The sequence below is a fragment of the Poecilia formosa genome, unplaced genomic scaffold (assembly GCF_000485575.1).
Source record: "Poecilia formosa unplaced genomic scaffold, Poecilia_formosa-5.1.2 Scaffold231, whole genome shotgun sequence".
NCBI lineage: Eukaryota > Metazoa > Chordata > Actinopteri > Cyprinodontiformes > Poeciliidae > Poecilia > Poecilia formosa.
The window spans coordinates 205,032-229,175 of NW_006800170.1; the positions used below are offsets into that span (position 1 = coordinate 205,032).

The window sequence follows — 24,144 nt, forward strand, 5'->3', positions numbered from 1 at the left end:
CAGTATTTAACATACCGTTGTTGAAATGGGGCAAATGTACTTTTTAACTTGTTTGCTGGCTTCTCAGAATCGAATTAATTTGCTGAGACATACCTTCTTTTCTTTTGTAGACAGAATTTGACGCCACTTGGGGGCGCTCTCGTTTTAAAACGTACACATTGACAGCAGAAAAAAAATATTTCCAGTCATACACAACTGTAGAAAACGTTACATTAACAATCAGCAAAAATAAATAAATAAATAAATAAATAAAAAATTTAAGTGGATGAGTGGATCAGCTCCACAAAGGAGAGGTTAAAGAGGTTTTTGGATACTTCAATAGAATCGATTACAGCTCTGATCCGCACTGCTTTAATGAATGTTTGAAAAGACATACATCTAAAAACGATGGCTTTTAAACATTAGTGTTACATTCAACACAGTTTGTAATAGACAATACTACCACTGACAAAACGCACTAAATTAAAAAAAAAAAATAAAAAAAATCTTTAAAAGATCCTTCAAAAGTTTGGAATTTTGTTCTTTAGCTGAATGTTAGACTTTTATTTTGGTGGGGCAAACCATTGCCAAGTTCTTCCGGCTCATTCTCGAAGCGCTTTTCTACTAGTGGACGTCACATCCCCAAACACATAGCTTGTGCTCTTATATGGGACATCCCCTGATGTTTATTCAATTTCTCTTCTATTTTAACAAATAAAATACAGCCAGGTTTCAGTGAAACATGGCTGGTTTGCCTCCGGGGGACCCGCAGCTGGTCTCAATGATCGTCAGTCATTTAAAAACACAGGGACTCTTCGACCAGTTCAGGAGGGACTGTCTAGCAGACGTTGATACAAAGGTAACGGTCGAAATCATAACTTCTTCTTCTGTATCTGTGTTTATACTGCTCATGAAAAGATTATAGTTTAAGTAGATGTTCTGTTGTGTTTTTCAATCCGTGTCATGTTTACTAAATATCTTTTGCTAGTTCCTCAATGTGAGCTCTTTTTCCCCTCATCGGATTTGTTTCAAAACGAGTCTACAATTTAATTTGAATCACAATTAGTTGTAAATGAAAAATAAAAGATTATTAAATCTTTACAGAACCCACCGCATTGTCACACTGTAGTTGACAATGAGTTTCTTGGGGTCCTCAAGCAACCATTGTCAACATGCCCACTTTGTAGATCACTTTGTAGCGTTTTGTTTGCTGTGAGTGGATATTTGCGAAATACTTGTGATTAATGTTTTGCAGCCAGCTTACCTGAACCTGAAGCAAAGAGTGGACAACTTTGTCTCCAATCACCTTTCTAATCACACATGGAGTCCTCATCTGAACAAAAACCAGTTGAGAAACAACATTCGGCAGCTCGTCCTGCAGTAAGGGGGAAAAACTGTATATTTTTCTTATATCTTTTTAAAAAAAACACAGGTTTTTTTTTTTTTTTGAATAATCAGTACTTTTGAAGCCAGATATTTATCATAAACACATGGTATTTTATTCCATCAGCCAGAACGTTTTAGTCACTTTTATTACTTCTTCAAAATCAGAAACATACACACACTAAGATTACTCTTGACACAATTTTCCTCAAAGTGCCACGTTTATCTGTAAGTATTAACCACATGAGAATGGACACATTGCTGTTTAGGCAGGAGGCGGTGGCTACTATGTCCAAAAAATACACTTGTTTTTTCCAGAACAAAAGGAAAAGACCTCTTGAAAATCCTGGCTGAAGCTGCTAAGAGTGTCATTATACACAGCAAAGAAAGTTAAAATAGACAGCATCATGAGAAAAGAATATTATGTAAAAGTATTGAAGCAACATCTCAAGAGCCATTGGGTCTTCCTCAGCATAACACTAAATTAGTCACAAAGTGGAGTAATGAAAAGAAAATTAGTTCTAGCATTTAGGAAATCAAAATAATTTAGCTGATCTAAAACAGGAACATTTTTGTCTGGTTTAATCTCAGACAGTGAAAAAAAGTAGTGGTGTGTAGTTTTTTATTATTATTATTATTTTTAAAAGCAATCTTTGTTAGTATCTGGTTTCAGTTACATGTATATGTGATTTTCTGACACTTCTTGTATTTGTTTCCCTCACAGATCTGGAATGCTGGAGCAGGGGGTGGACAGGATTGTGGCCCAGGTGGTTGATCCCAAAGTCAATCACATCTTCAGGCCGCAGGTGGAGAGGGTGGTCCGTGAATTTCTGTCTCCGGGCAGCTGCTCCGAGGAGCCGCCACTTCCTCTGACACCAGCAGAGATCAAGACGGACAGCAGCGTTCCTGAACAACGTATGTAACTTTTCGTAAATTCCCCTGATGCTTTCCATGACTGCAGAATAATCTCTTTCTGTTTACTCTGCTACAAAATTCACAAATGGTCTTAAACACATATTGATTTGTCCACAGCTTCATCATCAGCTTCAACTCCTGGCAGCAACGCCATGTCCATCCTGGATACCATAACTTCTCTTAATCAGGAGGCAAACGTCAGGACCAGCTCAGCAGCCGAAAGAGGCGGTAAAACCCAAGTTCTGGATGAACCAATGGAGCTGGTGGAGGAAAACGAGCAAGACATGGAGGTTGTTGAAGAAAGTGACGATAACCAGGAAGGAAGGTCGCTGGAGGAGGCAGTCGTAGGAGAAATCCAAACTGCGGAAGTGAAGACAGAAAGCTTAGAAGAGCAGATGGAAGAGGAAAAAGAACAACTAAAAGAGGAGGTTAAAACTGAGGAGGAGGAAGCAGGAGCTCCGGCGCAAGCAGAGGAAAAGAAAGAAAAACCTACAAGCAAAGTGAGTGGGAAGATCTCCGATGAGAAGTCTGATGATGAGGGAGTGAAATCTACGAGTCAAGCCAAGCAGAAAGCCAGAGAGCGGATAAAAGAGGGTGAGCTCTTTTTTATTTTTATGTTTTATGGACAAACAGCTGCATAATTCACTGAGTACAGTATATTTGTGTTAATAGAGATATTTATTTTCTTGTTTTCAATCAAAGTTCTTAATAAAGCATTGCATTATGCTTGTTTTTTTTTTTAAAGAAGGGTGTTTCCACTATAAACATAACATTTTGTGACATAATTTTTAAGTCTCATTTTTTAAATGTGTTCATTCATTGATTAGTTTTGGAAAGTTAAAGAAAAGAAAATAATAATTTATCAAATCTAGCTATTTTTCTATTTTATTTCTAAGATATTATTTATATTCTTGTTGTAGAAATGATAGAAATATTACAGTCTCTTTCTGGAGGGGTTTACAAACCTTGGTGCCTTATTACAAGGTGACTATTCTTATGAAGCAAGTAGGTAGATAGATGTATTTGTGGCTGATCAGATTGGCCCGGGTTCAGTTATTGAAAGGTGGGTCAAAAATCTTTGCTGCCACTTCTACCTCTGGTCATGAGGTATGGATGAGGGCCAAAAGAACGAGATCAGTAGAGATCTGGTCCATAAACCAATATGTTTTTTGTTTTTTTTTCAGGCTAAACAAAGATTTGAAATGATTGTGTTTATTTGCTTTGCAGAATACTCTTTGGAGGACTCAGACCTCGAAGGCCTGAGTGACATCACGGTGAGCTCCGTCCACACCAGCGACCTTTCCTCTTTCGAGGAGGAAAGTGATGTGGAGGAGCAGCTCTCCGATTCTTCCGAAGAGGGCCAGCTTCCGCCAGATGGTCTCTGCCTCCAGTTTTTCACTGTTGCTAAAATTATTTGAAACTTTTTATAAAGAATCAAAGTCAGAGTCAGAGCTTTTTTTTGTTCTAGTGTCCATGTTGATTTGTCTGCAGATGAAGGTGAGAAAGCGGAAAGGAAACACACCAGTGAGGAAGCGGAAGGCGAAGACAGGGAGCGTAACCCCCGCCGTAAAGCATATGTCCACAAACCCTTCCTCTACTCTCGTTACTATAGCGACTCGGATGATGAGGTCACTGTGGAGGAGCGTCGCAGATCTGCTGTGAGTTCACAAAAAATGTGGTTTAAATGACCTGAACTTTTGTTTTTGATGTTGATGGTAAATTTTCAAGCTGCGCGGTCGCACAAAGAAAATGTAAATTTTGGATTTGTTGTTGATTTATCAGGCAAAAGACAAAGAAGAAAGGCTGCTGAAGAGGCAACAGAACAGAGAGCGAATGGAGGAGAAGCGCAAACAGAAAGCTGTGCAGGCTGAAGAGCAAGGTGTGTTTATTTTGATCTTTGTCTTGGAATGGTGCGTAAAAGGAACATTCTTCGTACAATTTCAACCAAAACACACAAATTGATTTTTTTTTTTTTTTTTTTTTTTTTTTTTTTTTTTTAGAACGTCTGTTATTTCTAACTAATTCACCCTCAACCCAGGCTTTAATTAGGTCAACGTTACCCCAACAATTACTTTTCTACACTCTTTATTTCATTCCACATTTTCTAGTTAAATAGTTGGACATGCTTTGTCATATTCCAGTTACAAACTTCAATGTATTGTAGTGACATTTTCTATGAAGTGGAAGGAAAATAATACATGTTTTTTTTTTTTTGACCTATTAAGTATTTTTGGTCTAGTTTCCAGTACAAACATTTTAGTACACTTAAAATAATATAAACTACTTTGTTGTAAGTAAATAATTCCTCAATATTGAAAAGAACTAGTTCCATGTTGTTTACCTTATAATAAGACAATTTTTCCCATGTTATAAATGCGAAGAATCTGCCAGTTGAATTAGAACCTTTTCATCAATATGAAGTTATTATTGGCCTATAACAAACTTTTATATCTTGCTGAAAAGTTACCGTAAGTTACTTTTGTCTTATTTCAAGTGTGCTAGGGTATTTGCACTAGAAATTAGACCAAAAATACTTAGTAAGATTTTATGTGTTGTCAGTGTAACAGAAAACACATGTGGAAGAAAGCCGACACCTTGTTATATCATAGCTTGTTCATGTGTTTGAATGGCCTAGTCAAAGTTCAGACTTTAATCTCCAAGAATCTGTGAGAATACTAGAAAATTGATGTTCACAGATGCACTCCTTCCGACCAGAGCGTGATTGAGACGAGCTAAATTCAAATATTTTGCACGTGTCTTAAAGTGTTGAATACCATGTTGTAATTTCCCTTGCGGTGTGAATCTACTGCATCATTTAGCATGTTTTTATCTTAAACAGACAGCAAAAAAGCAAAGAGTTCTGACGCTGCTGGCGTGGAGAGCCCCAAGGCCAAAGAAGCCCGCAAAGAGAAGAAGGTCCTGGAGAAAAAAATGGCGCTCAACAGGAAGAGAAAACTAGACTCAAGGTGTGTTATTAGAAGCTCCAGCAAGTGCTTTAGAATTTTTTTTGAGGATTTCTAAGCTTTAAAAATGTTGTAAATGTCTTCCAGAAAAGAGGGAGATGTTTCGAGCAAGAAAAAAGGAGAAGCAGGAGAAATATCCCGGAAAGTGGTATGAGAACGCCAACAGAAAGAGTATCAAACATGTTTGTCGTTTGGGTGGGTGAGCTGTTACAGACCTCCATTTTGTTCTGTTGTTTTGAAATCCAGGAAGTGAAACCCTTAACCTCAAAGACCCCACAAGCTAAACTAGTGAGACATCTGTCCGAGTCTGCATCGTCTGACGACCGGCTTGGGCGGACGAGTGGCGGTGTCTCCGAAGATTCCTGCGACACAAAGAAGCTTCCTGACAAAAGCCAGACTCACTCCTTCATCCTGGATCTGGAACAAGGCTCCCAAGAGGCACTCAAGCATCGCTCGTTTGGGAAATTTGACCGTCTGCCCCGCAAAGAACGCAAGGAGAAGGAGCGCAGCCAGTCTGATGAACGTTCCAAGCTCAAACAGAAACACGAGAAGAAATCTGAGCATCCGGTGGAAGAACCTCTGCAGAAGGATGGCAGTGCTAAAGTTTCTTCCGAAGAAAAAGTCGAGAAGAAGCTTAAGGTCAAAACCGAGAAGAAAATCTCTGGAAGTACTCGAGAAGGAAAGGTGACAGAAGACAGCACTGACGAAGGAGGGGCTAAAGATGCCAGGAAGATAAAAGGAGGGTCTGTGGAGAAGGAGAAAATAAGAGAAAAAGAGAAGAGCAAAGAAAAGGAAAAAGCTAAATTGGACAAATCTGTCTTTAAAAGTGATCTGAAGCAGCTGCTCCGCCCAGATTCTGCAGGGTCCTCTGAGGATCGCTCTGACAAGGAGCCTGGCTCTGACGTCAAGAAGAGAGAGAAACACTCCAAGGAAGGGTTGAAAAGGTCAAAGAGTCATTCTGAGGACAGGCCAGGAGAGAAACCCAAATCTAAGCTAGACGGTGAGAAAGAACGGAGTAAAGCAGAGAGCCAGAAAACACAGAAACCAAACACTGAAGCTGACAAAGATCCTAAAAAAGCAAAGCCTGCAGAAAAAGAGAAGAGTGCAGAAAAACCAAAGGCAAAATCCAAAGAAGAGGGAAAGCCTTCACTCTTAGTGAAGACAGAAAAGAAATCTCAAAGTCCCGATGTCAGAAACACTGGAGGATCTGCTGTCGGTAAACCTGAAGCAGCAAAAGAGAAGAAAAAAGATGGAAGCACTAAAGAGCAGAAGAAAGTCTCTGAAGACGCCTCACATGAGAAACCAGAGCTTAAAATTTCTAAGAAGAAGCTGGAGAAGAAGGACAAAGTTCCAGAAAAGAAAGGCGAGAGTCCAGAAGACAAACCACAGAAAGACGACGGAGCGGAAACCTCGGATCAATCCGCCAAGTCTTCAGCCGTCGAGACGGAAGATCCACCGAAGAAACAACAACCTCTACAAGACACGAACACCGAGTCTGATCTTGTCGCTGCCACGGTCGCCACGTCCTTCTCAGACGACACCTGCGACGCTTTAAGTGACATCACTCCGGAACCGTCCGAGGGAGAGATGGAGTCACGGCTCCGGGAGATGCCGGGGGTACCAGCCGAGGCCGACGCCCTGCTGGCGCTCATGGACGTCTGTACGTCAGCCGAGGCCAGGCTTCCATCTGCAGGGCTGAAAGAGGAAGTGACTCCCGAGATGGAGCTTCAGGACGCCGACATGAAGATGAAGGAGGCCGCTCTGACGCTGCTCTCCATGGATCCTGACAGCACGGTTTCATCTGCCCTAATTGTCCAAGATATGAGGGGGGAGTCGCCGCGCCATTCGCCAGATCCACAGCAGATTGAAACGGCCGCAACCGAGGAGGAGAAGCGGCTCACTCCAGTGGAGCTCAATCAAGCAAGTCAGCAATCAGCCGCCGCAGAAGAAGAAGAAGACGCTCTTTTCTCTCCAGAGGAAGAGTCTCTTCAAACTGAGGCTGAAACTACTGCATCTCAACAAGCTGCATCAGGCGAAGAAGAGATGCAGGTAGCGCCGCAGGTTCAGCTTCATCCCACTGAAACTTTGCTAACCGCAACAGGCGAGGAGGAGAATCCACCAAACGCAGCAAGTGGAAATGAAACCATAGCAACAGCATTTCCACAAGCTGCTGCGGCTGAAGAGGAGAATCAGCTTTCTCCAGGTCAAACAGAACCAGAAGTTGAGCTCACTGCAACTGAAGCCGCGTCCGCCGTGTCTCCGCAAACTGAAGAGGTGAATCAGCTTTCTCCAGGTCAAACAGAACCAGAAGTTGAGCTCGCTGCAACTGAAGCTGCAGCTGAAGCCGCGTCCGCCGCGTCTCCGCAAACTGAAGAGGTGAAGCCGCCCTCTCCAGTGGAGGCAGAACCTCCAACTGAGCCTGTTGCGGCTGAAGTCTCAGTGGATGCACCTCAACAAACTGTTGCACATGAAGAGGAAAGTCAAACATCTCCAGAGGAAACGGCACCTTCAACTGAGTTTACTGCCTCTGAAGCGACACCAGATGCAACTCAACAAACTCCTGCAGCAGAAGAGGAGCAGCAGCTCTCTCCAGTGGAGGCAGCACCTCTAACTGAGCTCACTGAAACTGAAAGTTTACCAGCTGCATCACACCTAGCTGTGGACGAGAAGCAGTTCTCTCCAGTTCAGACGGCACCAGAAGCCGAGCTTCCTGCACCTGAGACGGCATCGGCAGCCTCTCAGCAAGCTGAGAAAGATGAGCTGGTCTCTCAAGTTCAAACAGCAGCTCAGGTTGAGATGAGCCCCACTGAACCTTCATCATCTGTGTCTCGACTTACTACTGCAGGTTTGTAGAAATGAACAAATCGTTGAAGCTCAAAGTACTTTTTTTTTTAATTCCATAAAGTAGTCAATGAATACAATTTAAAAAATATTGACAAGATATTTTTCTAATGCTATAAGTGAAAAGGAAATCTGCCAATGGAACTGATCATTTTTGTCAGTATTAAAGAATTATTGACTTAAAACAAGCTCTTATATCTTGCTGAAAAGTTACTTGTAACTTGCATCTGTTTATGGATGACTCAGAATCCAAGACGGACCCTGTTGAGTCGGACATGTCGGAGACGGCTCCACCGCCGGTAATTAAAGAAGCTTAAAATCACCGAAACATTCAGTGACATTAATACTGCTATCAATGAAAAACTACGGCTGTGTTTCTCTACAGGAGGATGAATCCACTTCAGACAAACGTCCAGCTCATTTTGAGGATGAAGTAATGGAAGCTGCTGAGATTTCAGCAGACAGAATAAAACTAGCAGCACCAGCAGACAAAGATGAGGGTAAATTCTTAAACATGGTTTTTATTCTACTTTTGTTTGCCATTTATTTTTTTCTGAAATATGTTTTCTATTTGACAACCTTTTTTCCCATCAGCGTTGTTACCTGTTGTTGAGCCAGAAACGGGAGAAATCACCAGCAGCAAAGGAGAGAGCTCGGTTTCTGACTCCTCTCAGCAAATCTCCCAGATCCCCAGTAAAACTGGTGAGTTTTACTTCCTGACAGACTGATATTGACTTGAACGTTTCAGCTGCCATTTTGTTGTTTTAACCTTGTCTTGTCCTGAAGAACAAGAAGAACAAAACGCTGCAGTCCCAGAAACCAGCAACGAGGTGAGCAGAGAACAACGCTACGGCAAAACAAATATAACTTACTTTGGTTTATTTCAGGGATAAGTTCTGACACTTATCAACTTTTAAATTCTAGGCAGCGAAGAGAGAAGGGGAGGAAAACCAGACAAAAGATGATCAGTGTAAGGTTTCATCAAATACGCTGTTTTTATTGAATCAAAGAATTATGTTTAGACACTTATTTTTAATCATATACATTCATAGGTGAAACTCAGAGTAAAACGGTGGAGGAGGATAGTGAAAATAACCAGACAAGGACTGATGATCGTAAGAGAAATTTATTCCAGTTTTATTCAATGCATTCTTTATTTAAATGAAAAAATGGTAAGGAATTATTTTCCTTCCTTATATAGGTGAACCTGAGAGTAAGACACCAGAGGGAGGTGATGTGGAGAAGGTAAGTCATAGTCTTTTTATTAGCTCTAAAGTTTGCTCCAACCAGTCGTATTCATTATTATTATAATTTATATATATTTCTCTGCTTCAACTTGGTGTAGATGGACGTTGACATGTCTGACAAAGTTGAGTCTGGAGAAACAAACCCAGAGGCCAAATTAGTCAAACAAATCAGTGAGTCGAATGTTTATTTTTCTATTCTTACATCTATGATTGTATGTTTAAGTGTGATTTTCTCTTCCTCCTGCAAAATATTCTTTTTTTTTTTTGCACTTAATCTATTTTTGCTGTGTCTGCCTGGATCTTGCAGGTAATGTCTCGAGCACAGACAGTCAGGAAGATGGGAAGAGCTCAGACGTGTCAGAAAAGGTGGGCTGCTTAACACCCAGCTTTATATTTTTAAGTGAAAATATTTGTCTGGTGACTCGTCTTTCATCAGGAACAATTTTGTTTTACAGGAAGAGAAGACTGAAAGAAGAAGAGGACGTAAAAGAAAGCTTTCAGTTAAAAGTGGTGCGTTTAGTTTCGTTTATTATTATACTTTAGTCAAACTTTAAGATTCCAAAGCTTTTGTTTTGGCTCTATTTGAAACATTTTTAAATATAAGAAATGAATTAATACTAACGAAGTAGACTGAAATATTACCTCGCGTGTCTTTAAGTTAGCGTTGGAAAATGTCAGCTCTAACAGAGCATCACTCTACCACCACCATCCTTTACAGTTTGTATGGTGATCTGTTTCTGAAATGTTAGTTTCTCAACAAATGTAATGAGACTCGCTGAAACATTTCAGTGTTACAAAATCAAACAACAGGAAAAACGAGGGCATCACCGTATGCATCATAACAGAAAACCCATCTAAATAAAAATATCAACAGTGAATGTGGGCGAAATTGAGCCATAGTGAATTTCTGCTGTTATTTTTCACACGGCAGACGGCACTAAGGAGGAAAAGGATGAACAGCGGTCTGTTGAGGCAAGTATAACCCTGATCAGATTTTAGCTTTATTGTCAAAAACCATTTGGGGTTAAAGTATTTAAATGAAATCTTAAATTATTAGGAAAGTGAGCAGGAGGTAAAAACACCTCGCAGAGGGCGATCGTCCAGAAACGCGGAGCAGCTGGAGACGGAGCAACAGAAAGAAGCGGAGAGATCGGAGAAGACGCTGGCTCGCAGAGGAAGGCGTCCAGGAGCCGTAGCTAAAGAGGCAACAGACGGTGGGTCGGCCATGTTTGATAAAGAAGATATTTCAAATTTCAAAATGATGACATTACAAAAAAACAAAAAAAAACACAATTTTGACAATGAGGTATATATTTGAGATTCTCCTGACCTACAAACAAATTGTTTAACATTTTTATTAATGCCTACATCATTCTGTGCTATTCTTTGCCCCAATAATAAGAAAGTGAAATGATAAAATGAAGTGATTTCTCTTCTCTCTGGTAGTGTTTTTGTGTGTTTTTGACCATGTTACAGCTGACTCTGTTGGCAGGGTGACCTGTCCTTGGAGGACTGGTTAATGTTTGAGTCTCTGTTCTCTGATGTTTTTATCTAAATTTTTAACTTTAGATAATCAGGAGGAACATGAATCAAAAGTCGAGGACAGTGCTGGTCAGACGGCATCGCTCGAAGAAGCGGAAAAAAAAGAGGTTGGTTCAGAATTTAATGTATTTATGTGGAGCTGCAGCTTTTATAGCAAGTGTTTTGCTCATCATAATCACTTAATGCATAAGAAATGTACAAAATTTTGAACTGTAAAACTTCAAATGCCTTCATTTCCTTAAAAAAAAGTTTAACTTTTAACCTTTTCAGAGCCCTGAACATAAATGTGAAGCACAGAAAAGTAATCAAAGCGAAAGCGAAGTCAGCCTGCCTTCTCCTGCTGCAGACGAACTTGAAGTTACTGGAAAGTCAGACCCCCAGGAGAGCGACGACACGCGTGAGTTTGTTTTACTATCACAGTGGGGCTAATTTTAGTTTATTCGGCAAAGTGAAGCTCTTGAGTTGAGAAGGAAACGCTGGTAGCTGTACAAAATCACAGAAAAAAAAAATGGCTGTAATGTGTTTACTTTAGAAAGTATTCCCTCCTCTTGTGTGGAAATGTGTGGATTCAGGCTGACTGAAATGCAAACTGGGCTTCTGCAGGCGCTAAAGTTGCTTTGTATGAAGAATGAAAACTGTGTTCCTGGCGACATAAAACTTGATTTCTTTTTTTGTAACTAATCAGAAAACTCTGGACTTCTTTTACTCAGACCACAGACTAGAAATGTGTAATTATTAAAAAAAAATTTCATCCATCTAATCTGTTGATCTTAATATTTTGATTATTGATTAATCTAAAGGATTCATCCAATAAAATATTTGTCTTTAGCTTTTCTTTATACTAACTTTCAAATTTTATGCATAACTCAAAATAAAATCTAAAGATTTATACTTTACATGGCAAAATATAGTTTGTAGTTTGCAATCTTTAGCATAAGCAATGTAAAAGCAAATTGAATTCTTGATATGATTCCAAAAAAAGTCTGTGTTTTCGTCTGGTCAAATACTAGAGCGGAGATGACACTTTTAATTTCTCAGGATAATTCATGTGTTTATGATTTATTAGACTCAATCCAAACTAGTAATGTAAAGCTGTAGCAGTCGAAATTAAGTTCATTGCAATAAATTAGATTTCCCTTTAATTAGCCAAAACGTTTAAGGTCATTTATGCCACATTTCACTGACATGTAAAGTAGCTTGTTTCTCTAGAAACAGTTTTCGCTGTTGAGCCTCAGCAATCTAAGATTAACACATTTCTTCTGATATGAGAAGAAAAAAACAACACTGTCAGAAACCTCAGTGAGAATTATTATCATTGTATGATTTTGACAAATACTCACAGTTATGAAATACAGTTTTAAATTAATTAGCTTTTATGGCTCAGATACATTATGTGTAACATCTCCAAACTTAAAAATTAACAGTTGATTTTTGCAGTTTTTTTTACAAAAAAACAAAAATAAAAAATAAAAAAATCATTTTGCAGTTCTTGGTTATAAAAGTTTATTTTATAACCACTAGCAAATCTTTGTATGAGAGGATTTTTTTGTGAAGAACAGTCTGCTTGTCTGTCGTTGCACATCATACAGTAGGCCATGTTTAAATTCCAGGTAAACAAGGAGTGAAGAGGAAGAGATCAGAGGAAACAGAGGAGTCTGGAGAGGTGAGAGGTTTTTTTTTCTTTTTAGTTTTGGACCAAACTGCTGCTGTTGTGTTTTAATTTCCCCAATTTTCAATTCTGCAGGAAGCTGAGGCTCAGCAGGGGCTGGCAGAGGGTGAACAAGAACAAAGTGAGGAACAAGATAACAAAAATGAAGATGAAAAACTCATCATGAAAAAGAAATAAACAATCAGATTATTAGCATAGCTTAGTGACTGTGGTGTTACGGATGAATCCTTATAAAACATGAAAAGTTTTCTTTCTTTTTTTTTCCCCCAGCAGTCTCCACCTCTCAGAGCCATTCAGAAGATGTGAAAGAGCAAAGCTGCAGTGAGAAGAAGCCAGATAATGTAAGTTGGCAATGAAATAGAAATTTCCGATTATATTTAGCTGCCAATTTTAATACGTTCTGTTATTAGTACTTCTCTTTTATGTGGAAATCTATTTTTGATCAGTCTGCGGAGCAGCAAGACCCAGAGGCAGCTCCAAAGAAACGGAGGGGACGGCCACCAAAGGCAGCTGCTGCTGCCGCCGCCGCCGCTGCAGACGATTCGGGTAAATAAAGAAGAAAAATAAAAGAGCTAAACATTTTAAATATTTTTTTAGCTCTATTTATGTAATCCCTGTACTCCCTCAAAAGAACAAAAACAAAATTGGGTTTGATATTTCAAAATCTCTTCTTTGATTTGCCTAATAAGTTTGATAAAGTTAAGCTTTTTGTGTTGTTAAATGCTTTTTAAGATGTCTGTAAAATGACTTTTGCATGTTAAAATTAGATTTTTAACAATTATTTCTATAGTTAAAAAGGAGAGTAAAGCAGATGAGAAGGAAAAAGAGCAAAATGATGAAGATGGGGAGGAAAGCGACAACGAAGAAGACGGGGAGAAGGGAGTTGCAACCAAAGCAACGACTCGGTCTGCAGCTCGCCTCGAAGCCGAAAGGTAATTTTAAGTTTTCTCTAATAAATTAACTGTAAAGATCGGCCTCAGCTATGGGTGGCTTTTTTTTTTTTAAATCTGCTGGAGAGAGCCAAAGCAAAAACGAACCCGTTCATCTGTGGTGGTACACAAATATCTGATCAGTGAAGGTCTTAATATCTTCAGACTGAAGAACCCATTGACGCCGTTTCATCACATTTAATGAGAGCAGGGAAGATTTAGCACTAAAGCAATAATTTTGTTTTACTGCTCCTCAGAAACAAGCCAAGTAAACCCTCCACCCGGGCGAGTCGACAGAGCGGTAAAGAGGAGACCACAGCTGGCACACGGTGAGTCCGTCTCATTGAGGTTCAGCAGCACCAACGAGCTTTCAGGAGCAGGCGACCAAAAGTGACTGCAACCGGATGCCGTTTCTCCCTAAAAAGAACATTTTATTCAAAAGCTTTCCTGGAACCTCGCGTGATTAGTTCCCAGAATGAAAAGAATAAATCTGTGAACTGTAGGAAAGCAGGTTAAACCCGAGCCGAATTTTTGATCGGCTTGCTAATGCTTTTTGGAGTCTTTCAAGTGAGAAGCTGTCCATTCCTGTTTTTCAGGGGGGGGGAAAAAACGTCTTTCCTGAATTTTCTCTCAGGGGAAAAACCCGCTAATCTTAACAATTATTTGACGCATTCATCTTCAGGTTCAGCTTAGAAGCATTAAAAAAGTTCAATACTTAAAAAAAAAAAAGTTTTTGTTCCAATATTTTTCCTGATTTATTTATTTTATTTTTGTCATAATTTTTTACATTAAAGTTGTACGTTTATGCTGGAGTCAAAACCGATTTAGCTACTATCAAGATGTCTGACATTTATTTCTTCTTTTTATTCAAACAATTAATAGAATAATATGAAGACATATTGAAGACCATACATTGAAGACCACTGCATTAAAGCCACATATTTCATTAAAACTAAAAGTAGACTTATTTCCTCACGTCAACAAAGTCATAAAATATATTTTGTCATTGAAGTAACTTTATGATTCTGGTTGCAATTGGAAAGATTGTGTTTTTATGGTAAAATACATTTTGATCATGTGATTCTTTGTGTCTTTTAAGAATTTTTTTTTCTTAATTCTGGTTTTTAGAGCTGATTTTTTTTTCCCCTATCACAATCATCTTTCTTTACTCACTCTGAAACGGCTTCTTTGAGAGAATTGGTTTCTGGCAAAACTTTATTATTATTATTGTTGTTTCAGTTTATATTTTTGGTGGAAAGTCTTCCGTTTGTGTTCACGCAGTAGGTACTGAGCGACTTCGTCACAAATAACCGTTGAATTAACAAACGTACCTACACTCTGTCCTTGTTTCCTTCCTGCAGCGGGACGAGGGCCCAGGGTTCAGCCAAGGGGGGCCGTAAACCGGAGGCTAGCCCCCCTGCTGTGCGAACACGGGGAGGACAGAAATCAGAGGAGCCCCCTTCGAAGAGAGCCAAACGCTGAGACCTCTGACAGCGGTGGAGCAGCGCACCCCCTCAGTGTTGTTTTTACTCCACTTATTCAGAGACTTTCGCAGTCAGTCGGCGTTTTGAAACTGTTTGTGCTTCATTGACTGTCAGTATCGAAAGCCTCTGGATGTTATTATGCACTCTGCTCTGATGGCTGAGTGTAAACCAGAGGATCAGTGAGGAATCCCTCAGAATGCTTTCTGCTGCCCCGCGCCCATATGGTTCGGATCACACTCATCATTCCTCGGTTTATTCAGTAATTCCCAGTGAACCGGAGCATTTCAGACCAATCAAAGGCCTAATGTGCAGCCGAGCTGAGCTTTGAGATAAAGAGGCAGCATCAGAATTAACCGTCAGTCAGCAGAGAGGCCACATCTCAGTCACAGACGTCTCTGTTACCCCGACACACACTTGACGCTAAAGGCATCCAATCTTTGCTGTGCGTTTTATTTCTTGTTATTCATTCTGTGAATGAAAAATAAATGGATTTCCCATCACTTTTTTCTTTTTCTTTTTTTTATGTAGCCACTAAAAAGAAGTATTAGAGAGCTGCAGCAGTTTCGATGTAAACATTGTGTTCCTGTTGGCATTTTCAACAACAGCTGCTGCAAATAAAATACTGTTTTTATGCCATAAATCCCAACAAACAGATTTGTTTCAGGATTGTAAAGTCGTCGGTAAGAGATTTGTTTTGGTTGTTATGTATATCCACTGTTTGTTTTATAATTTTTTAGTTGTTTTGTTTTATAATAAATTCTCATCTGGACCTTTTTTGTGAATATCTGCAGCTATTTACGTAGTTTTCTTTTTGTATTCATTGTACTAGCTTAAGAGGCAGAAAATATAAGCAGCCACTCCATTCACAACATTTACATATCAGTTTATGTTTGGAATGGGATAGGAAGAAGTGCAAACTTATTCATTTCTATCCAAGTATCTCAAAATCAAAGTTGTTCCCGTCTCATCCTGCTGAAGGAGCCATCAGGCATCCTACTTGTTAAAACATTCAACATTGGTCTTTAACATGCCTAACTAAGCCCATAATGAAATTACAAGTGACATGTTTTCCTACAGCAAAAAGAGACATTGTACAACAGAAACAAACATGACATGTAGATCAAACACTCAACTAAATGCCATTTGTAGTGAAATGTCTTTAAATCTTATTTTAAACTGGGTGATGTTTGGACATTCCTGTATTTATAGACTGAAGCTATTCCCCAGTATCACTCCACAGATGCATTCAGTCGTGTACGTCTTTACACACATCAGACAAACGTCGCCTGATTAGCACATAAATGTCTCATACATTTTCACTGAATTCATAATTTACAATGCCAAAAGCATTCGTATCCTTTTGAACTTTTCCGTGTTTTGTCACAAACTTGAATGCATTTTACTGGAATTGGATGTGAAAAACCAACACAAAGCTGTGCACAAACGTGAACGGGGAGGAAAATCGTATCTGGCTTTCAAAATTTTTACTAGTAAAAATCAAAAGGGGTACATTTATATTCCATCCCATTTAACAGATATATTGATGAAACATCCTTCACGGTAACTACAGCTGCTTGTTTTGGAGGCTGTTTCTTCACCTACTTTCCCCCCGCCCCCAATTCTCCTTTGCAAAGAAAGAGCAAATATTGATGCATATTTTCAACGGGATTCAGATCAGGGCTTTAACTAGGCCATTTTAACACGTATGTTTTTACATTCCATTAGCTCTAGGTGTGCATTTAATGTTGTCCTGCTGGAAGGTGAACCTCAAGTTTTATTTTGTCTGGAGCAGGACTCTTCCCCTATGAGTTTGCAGTGTTTCCTGCATGACTTGTGGCAGCCAGATTGCAAACAGGACTTCTTAGGGCCCTGGTTCCACAACAGTTTTCCTCTTTGCACTCTTCCACAGCGGTTGGACTTTTAGAGGTGAGAACTGTGGTTCTTTGGAGCTCCTACACGGTTTTGGCTTTCTCTCTCATTGTCCAGCCTGTATGGAGTTAATTTCCTGCCAAAATGTTGCAAACTTATAAAGCATTATAAACTGTCCTCAAACACAACACACACATAATAAATTGTCTGGTGTAGGATTACCTAAGTCTAGTTCTAATAAAACATATTTCAAATAAAATGAAATATATAGAACATATTTTATTTGTGTGCAACATTTTGGCAGGAAATTAACTTTGTAAGCCTGTCTGTTTAAGCGGCTGTGAGATAGTATGTAACTTTTATTCATTTATTTTTTTTAAGAAAGTTCTTTTAATGAAGATTTAGTTTTTCTCTCTTTGAACCAAGCTGCTGTAAACAAACATTCTTCTGGTCTTCTTTCGCTTTTCTTTCTTGAATCTGTGAAAAGATCAAACGGCGACGCTGATTTATTTTTATTAATTTGCCCTCATTATGTCTGAAAGATTATACTCTGTGTTTCCCCAAATGGATGTGCTGTGTGTGCCGTGTGTAAATAAGCAACGACCTTGGCCAATCACCTCCGTGCAGAGGAGAAGAGAGGACATTCCTGCCTGCTAATGGAGGATAAAACTGACAAACTCCAAGTGAAATATTCCACCATCATTAACACATTAGAAGCCTTTAATCGTTGCACCTGAACCTTTAGGATCCAGGACGGAGGGGATGAAAAGCCAGAATTGGACGTTTTTTCCAGCCATTCCTGTGGGCTTGCAGGTTTTTTAGTCGTTAAAGGTGTACCTCTCTCAGGTATTTCCTGATTCTGCAATCCAAGCTCTAAAATATCAGACCAACAAATTAAATTAAAAGGCTTGGATTAGATTTTGCTCAGCCAAAAGGTTTGGCAGACAAACACTGCACCTTTCACTCACTCATGTCATTACTGCACGTTATTTACATTGTAGTCCAATTTTTTTTTTTTTTTTTTTTCTTTGTCATCCTTGCCAAAGAAGGTTTTCTACACCTATATTTAGGGCACACAGACAGATTTATGGGCCACCGTTTTTATAAATGGATTATAAAAGGACCTCACAGCTAGAATAGGATTTAAAGGGGAGCATAAAAAGCAGCAAACTGGGACCAAAATATAAATCAATGAATTTAAATTCTTTTCTTCAGACTGGAGCTACTTTATAAATGTCGATTCCATTTTTACCCATTCCAACCACAAACTTCTATGAATTTTGCTCAGATCTTATGCAATAGATGCAGATGGGGGACGCTCAAGTCCTCGAGAGCAACCACTCTGCAGTTTTCACATGCATCCCTTCTCCAACACGCCTGATGGATGTGGCCTACTGACAAGCCACTCGTCTGAGTCAGGCGTGTTTCAGAAGAGATGCATTTGAACACTGGAGGATGGTAGCTCTGCAGGACTGGACCAGGGCAACCCTACAATAGAAAAGGACACATGGATCTCAGTATTTTAGTTCATGAAAAACTGAAAAGTGTGGCATTCAGCGAAGTCAATACTTTGTAGAATCATCTTTTGGTGCAATTGCAGCTGAATAAAAAATGCCTCTACACTTTTGCATTACTTGAGACAGAAATACCTGCCCAAGTCTCTCTCTCTTTTTTTTTTTTTTTTAACAAAATAACACAGTATCAGTCAGGAAGCATCTGAGGTGGCATCATGATGCTGGAGATGGTGTACCAAGAACAAACTTTACTGTGATGTGTGGCTTTATTTCAATGAAGGTCTTCTTCTCACCACTATTTCAAAATGGCCACATTTTTAGAGTGCTAGACAAATCATTGTTCCTGTCAACAAACTGAGATCTCTGCAGCTCCTACAGCTACTGGCTGCTTCTCGGATTAGTGCTCTTTTTCCCTTTTAATTCAGAACATACATGGGTACGCTCTTTCCATGTTCACCTGGACTACAACGATGGAAACAAAAGACAAAGTGCAATATTAAACAGATACAGAAGAAACTGCCTCACAGCTCTTTCCCCTCCTCAGCAGGTCTGCAGGTGGTAACTGTATAGTTTATGCAGCAGAGCTGTGAAAAGATGGCGGTTTCGCATGGCTGTCAACTAGAATCGAGCTAACTTATGGTTTGAGCGCCGGGGATCCCCGGAGGCGACTGCAGGGGGAACAGAGGGGCTCTCTCCTGCCCCTGTTTGTCTGCTCTGGGAGTGGTCTTTCCTCTACTGGGGATTTGCCCCAGCCCGCTGGCACTAAATGCATTGCTTTAACATGGAGCCACTCCTCTTACAAAACATAAAAGTTAACAGGTGTTTAATGTCAAAAGAGTTTAATACACCAGTCTTAGAAATAGCCAACGACAGGCGGCAGGGAGGAATGGTGACGTTGGTTGAGGTTTTTAGCTTCTTTTTTAAGAAGTAAAGAAGCACAGAAAAATACAAATTTTGTTTTCTCACGGCAGTGTGGAGTGATGTTCTTTGCAAAGTATCGGTAACTTTTTTTTTTTTTTTTTTTACAGTCGTGTAAACAACATGTGTTACTTCTTTGCTTCATAGTTCACAAGAAACGTATTATTTAGGCTTTTTTGTTTTACTGCTGCTGGCACTTTCAAATGCCATTTTCAAATGCTTTAATGTTTTCTATTAAAGCCATTTTCTTTTAAAGCACAAATTTCTTGTTTTATTTTACTCTAGCCAACTCAATATGCAGAGTGCAAAAAAAAAAAATCTATTCATGGAACAGATTGAATTCAAGCAAAGGAACTGTGCATAAGATGGAAAATGAACCTGAAAACACCCTGCAATAAAACATGGTGTATTAAGCTGCAGGGATGGAAGGACAGAGAATCTCACTGGGGTTGATGAGAAGGTGGATAGAGCTAAATACAGGCTGCAAACAATCTGTTATTTTGTTGGGGGAGGGTTAACAATTTTAGATCTATATTTACATTTTAGAATAAAGGGAAATTAAGAATTTTCTTGAACAGTCTGTTCCAAATTTATGGAAAAATACGGGAGAAAAAACAGGTAGTCCATTGGCAAATAAAAACATTAACATACAAAAAATGAATTTTGTAGCACAAGTGTTTTTCTCTTGTAGAGTCTATTTATGAAATGCAGGAAAATGCAGAGATTTATTGTAAAATGTACATAATTTATTGCTTTTAAATTGAGAAACACTGCAGTTCTATATCAGTTTTGGGCAATGTTATTAAGAGACTCTTCGGAGGGCTTGAAGGGCCACATGTGGTTCCAGAGCCACAGGTTGAAGACCCCTCATAAAGCCATAGCTTCAATGGTTTAGATTAAAGCATATTCATCTGTGACAATATCCTAGTCAAAGTCTAGACCTAAATTCGGTTGAAAATCTGTTGCACAGATTGATATTTACAAAATCTCATCATCCAACCAATGTGAGTTGAGTTACTTTGCAAAGAAGAATGGAAAAAAAAACATATGCCAAAAATATTAATTTGGAAACATTTTTGAAAATTATATATGATTGGCTTTCTACTTTACGATTATGTTCTACTTTGTTGGCCCCTCTAATATGCATTGCATGTGGTTGTAATGTGGCAAAATGGCAAAGAGTTCACGTGACATGAATCCTTTTGGAAGGCACTGTTTGACATCCTCAGATTAGATCAGTTCTGCAGCGTTGTTAGTCATGAATAAATGTTTAGTTTTCTGGTGTTTTGTTAACTCTGTGGTATCAGAAAAAAAAAGAGGTGAGTTAGCTTCAGCAAAAAGTGAAAAATGATCAAAACAAAACAGAGACAAATCTTCACCTGTCATGTTTCTGTTTTGGACAGCCTGGACAGGTTTAAACTTTCTTCTTCTTTCTGCATTCCACAGAAAAGGTGATTAATCAGTTCCACAAACTCAGTCCCTGAATAAGCAGATCGAGGCGCTGCTGTTCCTTGGACACTTCTGAGAGAGATAAATGCAGCGCTTGCATTCATGAAACAAAAACTGCAGCTGCTGTCTCCGACTCCCACTTCACCGTGTGAAAAGAAGAGAACCTTAATATCTCAAGAATTTCTAAATGGCCCTTGAAGTATCCATAACCACATCCACTCCCGTGCCCAAGAGTGATATTTTTTTGCATGTGACATGAACCCGGTGAAAGGATTTGAAGGACATCTTTATTTAGGCGTGAGCGGAGGAGAAAAGAGCCCTGAGTAGGCAGCCAAAGGCCCTTCAGAGCCCGGGAGCCTTTCATGATGTGCTTGAGCTGCATGCATTATGTGTTGCATGCCAGAGTCTGATGGGAGCTCGTTTGTCTGCACGACGGTGGTGAAAATAAACTATAAATCACGCCTGTGCTATCTACACACATTAATTGGACTGTAACAGTGAGGAGCTTCTGCTCTTGTGTCTGCAGTTCTGCAGCCATTGTTGGGCTGCTTTAAAAAGCTTCCAGGAAGGAGACAGAGGATCCTTCTCTCCGCTTGAGTCTTGCTTCCATTTGCTGCTAAGTGTTCTGTCTCAAGTGCTTTGCCATTTTAAAGCTCGGTTGCATGCAAGGATCATTATTTCTTTAAAAAAATAAAAAAAAGAAGCTTTGGTCGTAGCTTCAGCGACTAAAACTGCACTTAGAGCTGGCAGTAAGCCCCCACTTTCCAGTGCTGAAGTTGATCAAGTGTGCGATCAGACATCTGATGAGAAATCTAGAGGGCGTTTGGGAGCATTTACTGCAAATGACTCCTGGCACTGCCCTCTCTAATATTGCTCCATCTGATCACAATTTGGCATCAAAAGGAAGAGGGAGGCTTGGGTATAATTTGGGGCATTTCTCCTTTTTTTTTAATACTACACAAGAGGAAAAAGAAGAAAATCAAAACCTGTCATAAACACAGCCTGAAGAGGGGAGGAAACAGAGACATTACCAGAGTACATGATGTGCTGCTGCATCGGGTGAGATATTTTTTTAAATCAGAGGATTAAAGTTAACAGAAGTGACAAGAAAACATGAGTCAGGATGGCAGAGGTGAAAGTAATGGTGTAATTTGCCATTAAAGTTTATTTCTTTACTGGAAGCGTGGCAGGAATCTCACCTCAGAGTTAAACTGAATGTGAGCAGCCAAAGAATCTGGAAATATCAAAGGATTCATGTCATCAGTGGTGGTGGTGGGGGATAAAATACACAGTTTCCTGGCATTGCCATTATGAAATAAATGTCTAATGTTTCCAGTTTCATTCTACTGTTGACGTTTCTTATTCTTACCACCAGAGGGAGCCAGCACACACAAAAGACCCAGTTGGTTCAGGTTTAATTTGAAATGTCAGATTTCTGGAGAAGGGACCTCAAGCATTTCTCAAAAGGTTTGGGTTGTTTATATTGTTTTTCCACTCTTACATATTATTGTTGACATTTTTGAAAGATTTGAAACATATAACCTAATAAAAAATATGTCACTCCATTGTAAAGTGCTTTGCTAAAAGATGCGGAATCTTTTCTTCTGGAAAGATAAAATTAAATAAATTGAAACATGGCAGTGAACACATTGAAAATATATGTTTGATCTTAGCAAGTGTTCGTCGTCTATTTCAACTACAGAACAAAAAATTTTACCGATACTATATTTATAATCACGCCTCTCATTTTTGTTTTTTAGCAACACAAAAACTACTTTTAAAATCACAATAAATTGTTTAAATTGCTAAAATGTCATAAATGGAAAAAAGAAAAGAAAATTATTTGTGGCCATTTAATAAATATATGCAAATCATACGCATTATTATTAATAATACAAATTTATGTCATCACAAATCTTACAAAAACGTGTATTTAAATAAGAAAAACTTGATCATAAACCTAAAAGTTGAATTTATCTTTTACTGCTCCATTTAATTTTTAGCATAAATATACAGTGTTTTCCTGTATATTTACAGCAGTGCTCCTGCTCTGCTTTTATTTGATGTGAATATTTAACACTGGAAGATAAGTCTGTGGTCGATGTTGAAGAATATCAGAAATAGATTAAACTTGTGACGGGAACCATTTCATTTTGACATTAATTCATAGGTTTTCCACTGAGAGTAAAACACTGCTGGTTCATCCTATCATCTGATTAGAGAGACAAGAGAGCAGCGACGTTTTATTATAATTATTATTTTAAATATAATTGATTCACTATTTAAGAGAAAGGGGAATGACTGTTGGAAATACTACAGTAAAGCAGAGGAACACCATGACGTTTTTAATTCGGTTTACACCAAGCCGCTGTTTACATTTCCTGCCACTTACTGCTGCTCTTCCTCGCAGTGAGGTTCGGCTCAACCAGCAGTGCTCTGCTCCACATCACCGGGATGGCCTCACATTGTTGGACATCTCTAGCTCTCCTCCACTTTTCCCAGTTTATAAAGCGGCAGCGGGTCAGGGAGGCTGGTTTTAGAACAACAAAAACAAAAAAACATTAAAAAAAAAGTGTACGAAGAACAAAGAAATGACCAAGAAAAAAAATTTAAGCATATTCCAATAGTGGTCAGTAGAAAATGGGTGTGATGTTGGCCTTGGACGGGATGAGGAGTTCCTGATAGAACAAGGGCAGGGTGTGTGAAGATCTCCAGATGTATCTGCGGTTTGTGTTTCCCACCAATTTCAGTTGTGTTTTTTTTTTATGTTGCGGCGACAGACTTTTTATTCCCAAGTATCCTGCAGTCCTGAGACAATGACTCACAAATCTCTGCACCATTATAATTCGTGTTTATCCCACACAGGAATCCAACGTAATGTAATTATTGTTTATATAAGAAGTCTGCCGCTGATTTGGAGTGACATTTTCACCATGGGATAAAATATGCAAAGCAATTTTACTATGTCTGGTCAGACATGACATTACGGACGTAAAAGATGTCAGAAAATAAAAAACAGAGAGGTATATTGAGTGGCCACTAGATGGTATGATCTGTCGGCTTTGGAAGAGCTGACCTCAGATCATTTTCTTTGTAATTCAGCATAAATTCAAACTCAGCACATCTTATTATCTATTTAATTCCCATAAGTTACATGCAGGCTGTGACACCAGTGTGATGCTGACTTTATCAAAGGAGTGCTGGATGTTTTTACCCCTGAGATTTACGTTTCAAAAAAACAATTTTAAATATTTTCTAAAAGACGAGCAGCAGGAAAATAATTAACATATATATATTTTTTTAAATTTACAAAACATTTGTAGAACACAGGCGGTACTATTGTGTCTCTTCAAATGATTTGTTTTGGGCACAACGCACAAACAAGTGTAACATATATGCACTTTAATTTAAAATAGTGTTAACAATAATAATAATAATAATA

At 39.0% G+C, this 24,144-nt stretch overlaps 1 protein-coding gene across 5 annotated transcripts; it reads left to right on the forward strand.

Moving 5' to 3' along the window:
* Positions 1-602: 602 nt before the first annotated feature.
* On the forward strand, positions 603-15,742 carry bod1l1 (biorientation of chromosomes in cell division 1-like 1). Of its 5 annotated transcripts, XM_016680062.1 has the most exons (32): positions 604-838; positions 1,235-1,359; positions 2,087-2,277; positions 2,395-2,871; positions 3,505-3,654; positions 3,769-3,935; positions 4,060-4,156; positions 5,117-5,243; positions 5,328-5,388; positions 5,487-7,289; positions 7,824-8,085; positions 8,319-8,380; positions 8,467-8,581; positions 8,676-8,783; positions 8,868-8,911; positions 9,006-9,051; positions 9,134-9,196; positions 9,283-9,326; positions 9,427-9,499; positions 9,636-9,694; positions 9,784-9,838; positions 10,257-10,300; positions 10,386-10,542; positions 10,898-10,977; positions 11,141-11,267; positions 12,481-12,533; positions 12,615-12,660; positions 12,810-12,880; positions 12,986-13,085; positions 13,330-13,471; positions 13,726-13,797; positions 14,830-15,742. In XM_016680062.1, the coding sequence occupies exons 1-32, from the start codon at positions 722-724 to the stop codon at positions 14,948-14,950; spliced, it is 5,259 nt and encodes a 1,752-aa protein (XP_016535548.1). In that variant the 5' UTR covers positions 604-721; the 3' UTR covers positions 14,951-15,742. The 5 variants fall into 5 exon arrangements, with proteins under 5 accessions (XP_016535544.1, XP_016535546.1, XP_016535548.1 ...); XM_016680058.1 differs by having other exon boundaries at positions 603-838; positions 5,487-8,085; XM_016680060.1 differs by having other exon boundaries at positions 603-838; positions 5,487-8,085; positions 12,813-12,880.
* Positions 15,743-24,144: the final 8,402 nt, after the last annotated feature.

What these genes read in the sequence shown, in the direction of transcription:
- bod1l1 (XM_016680058.1), top strand. Translation starts at nt 722, where the DNA reads ATGGCTGGTTTGCCTCCGGGGGACCCGCAGCTGGTCTCAATGATCGTC. An exon ending in ACCAGCAGACAAAGATGAGG is followed by an intron (nt 8,582 to 8,675) that starts GTAAATTCTTAA and finishes TTTTCCCATCAG; the next exon opens with CGTTGTTACCTGTTGTTGAG. An exon ending in CGCCGCTGCAGACGATTCGG is followed by an intron (nt 13,086 to 13,329) that starts GTAAATAAAGAA and finishes TTATTTCTATAG; the next exon opens with TTAAAAAGGAGAGTAAAGCA.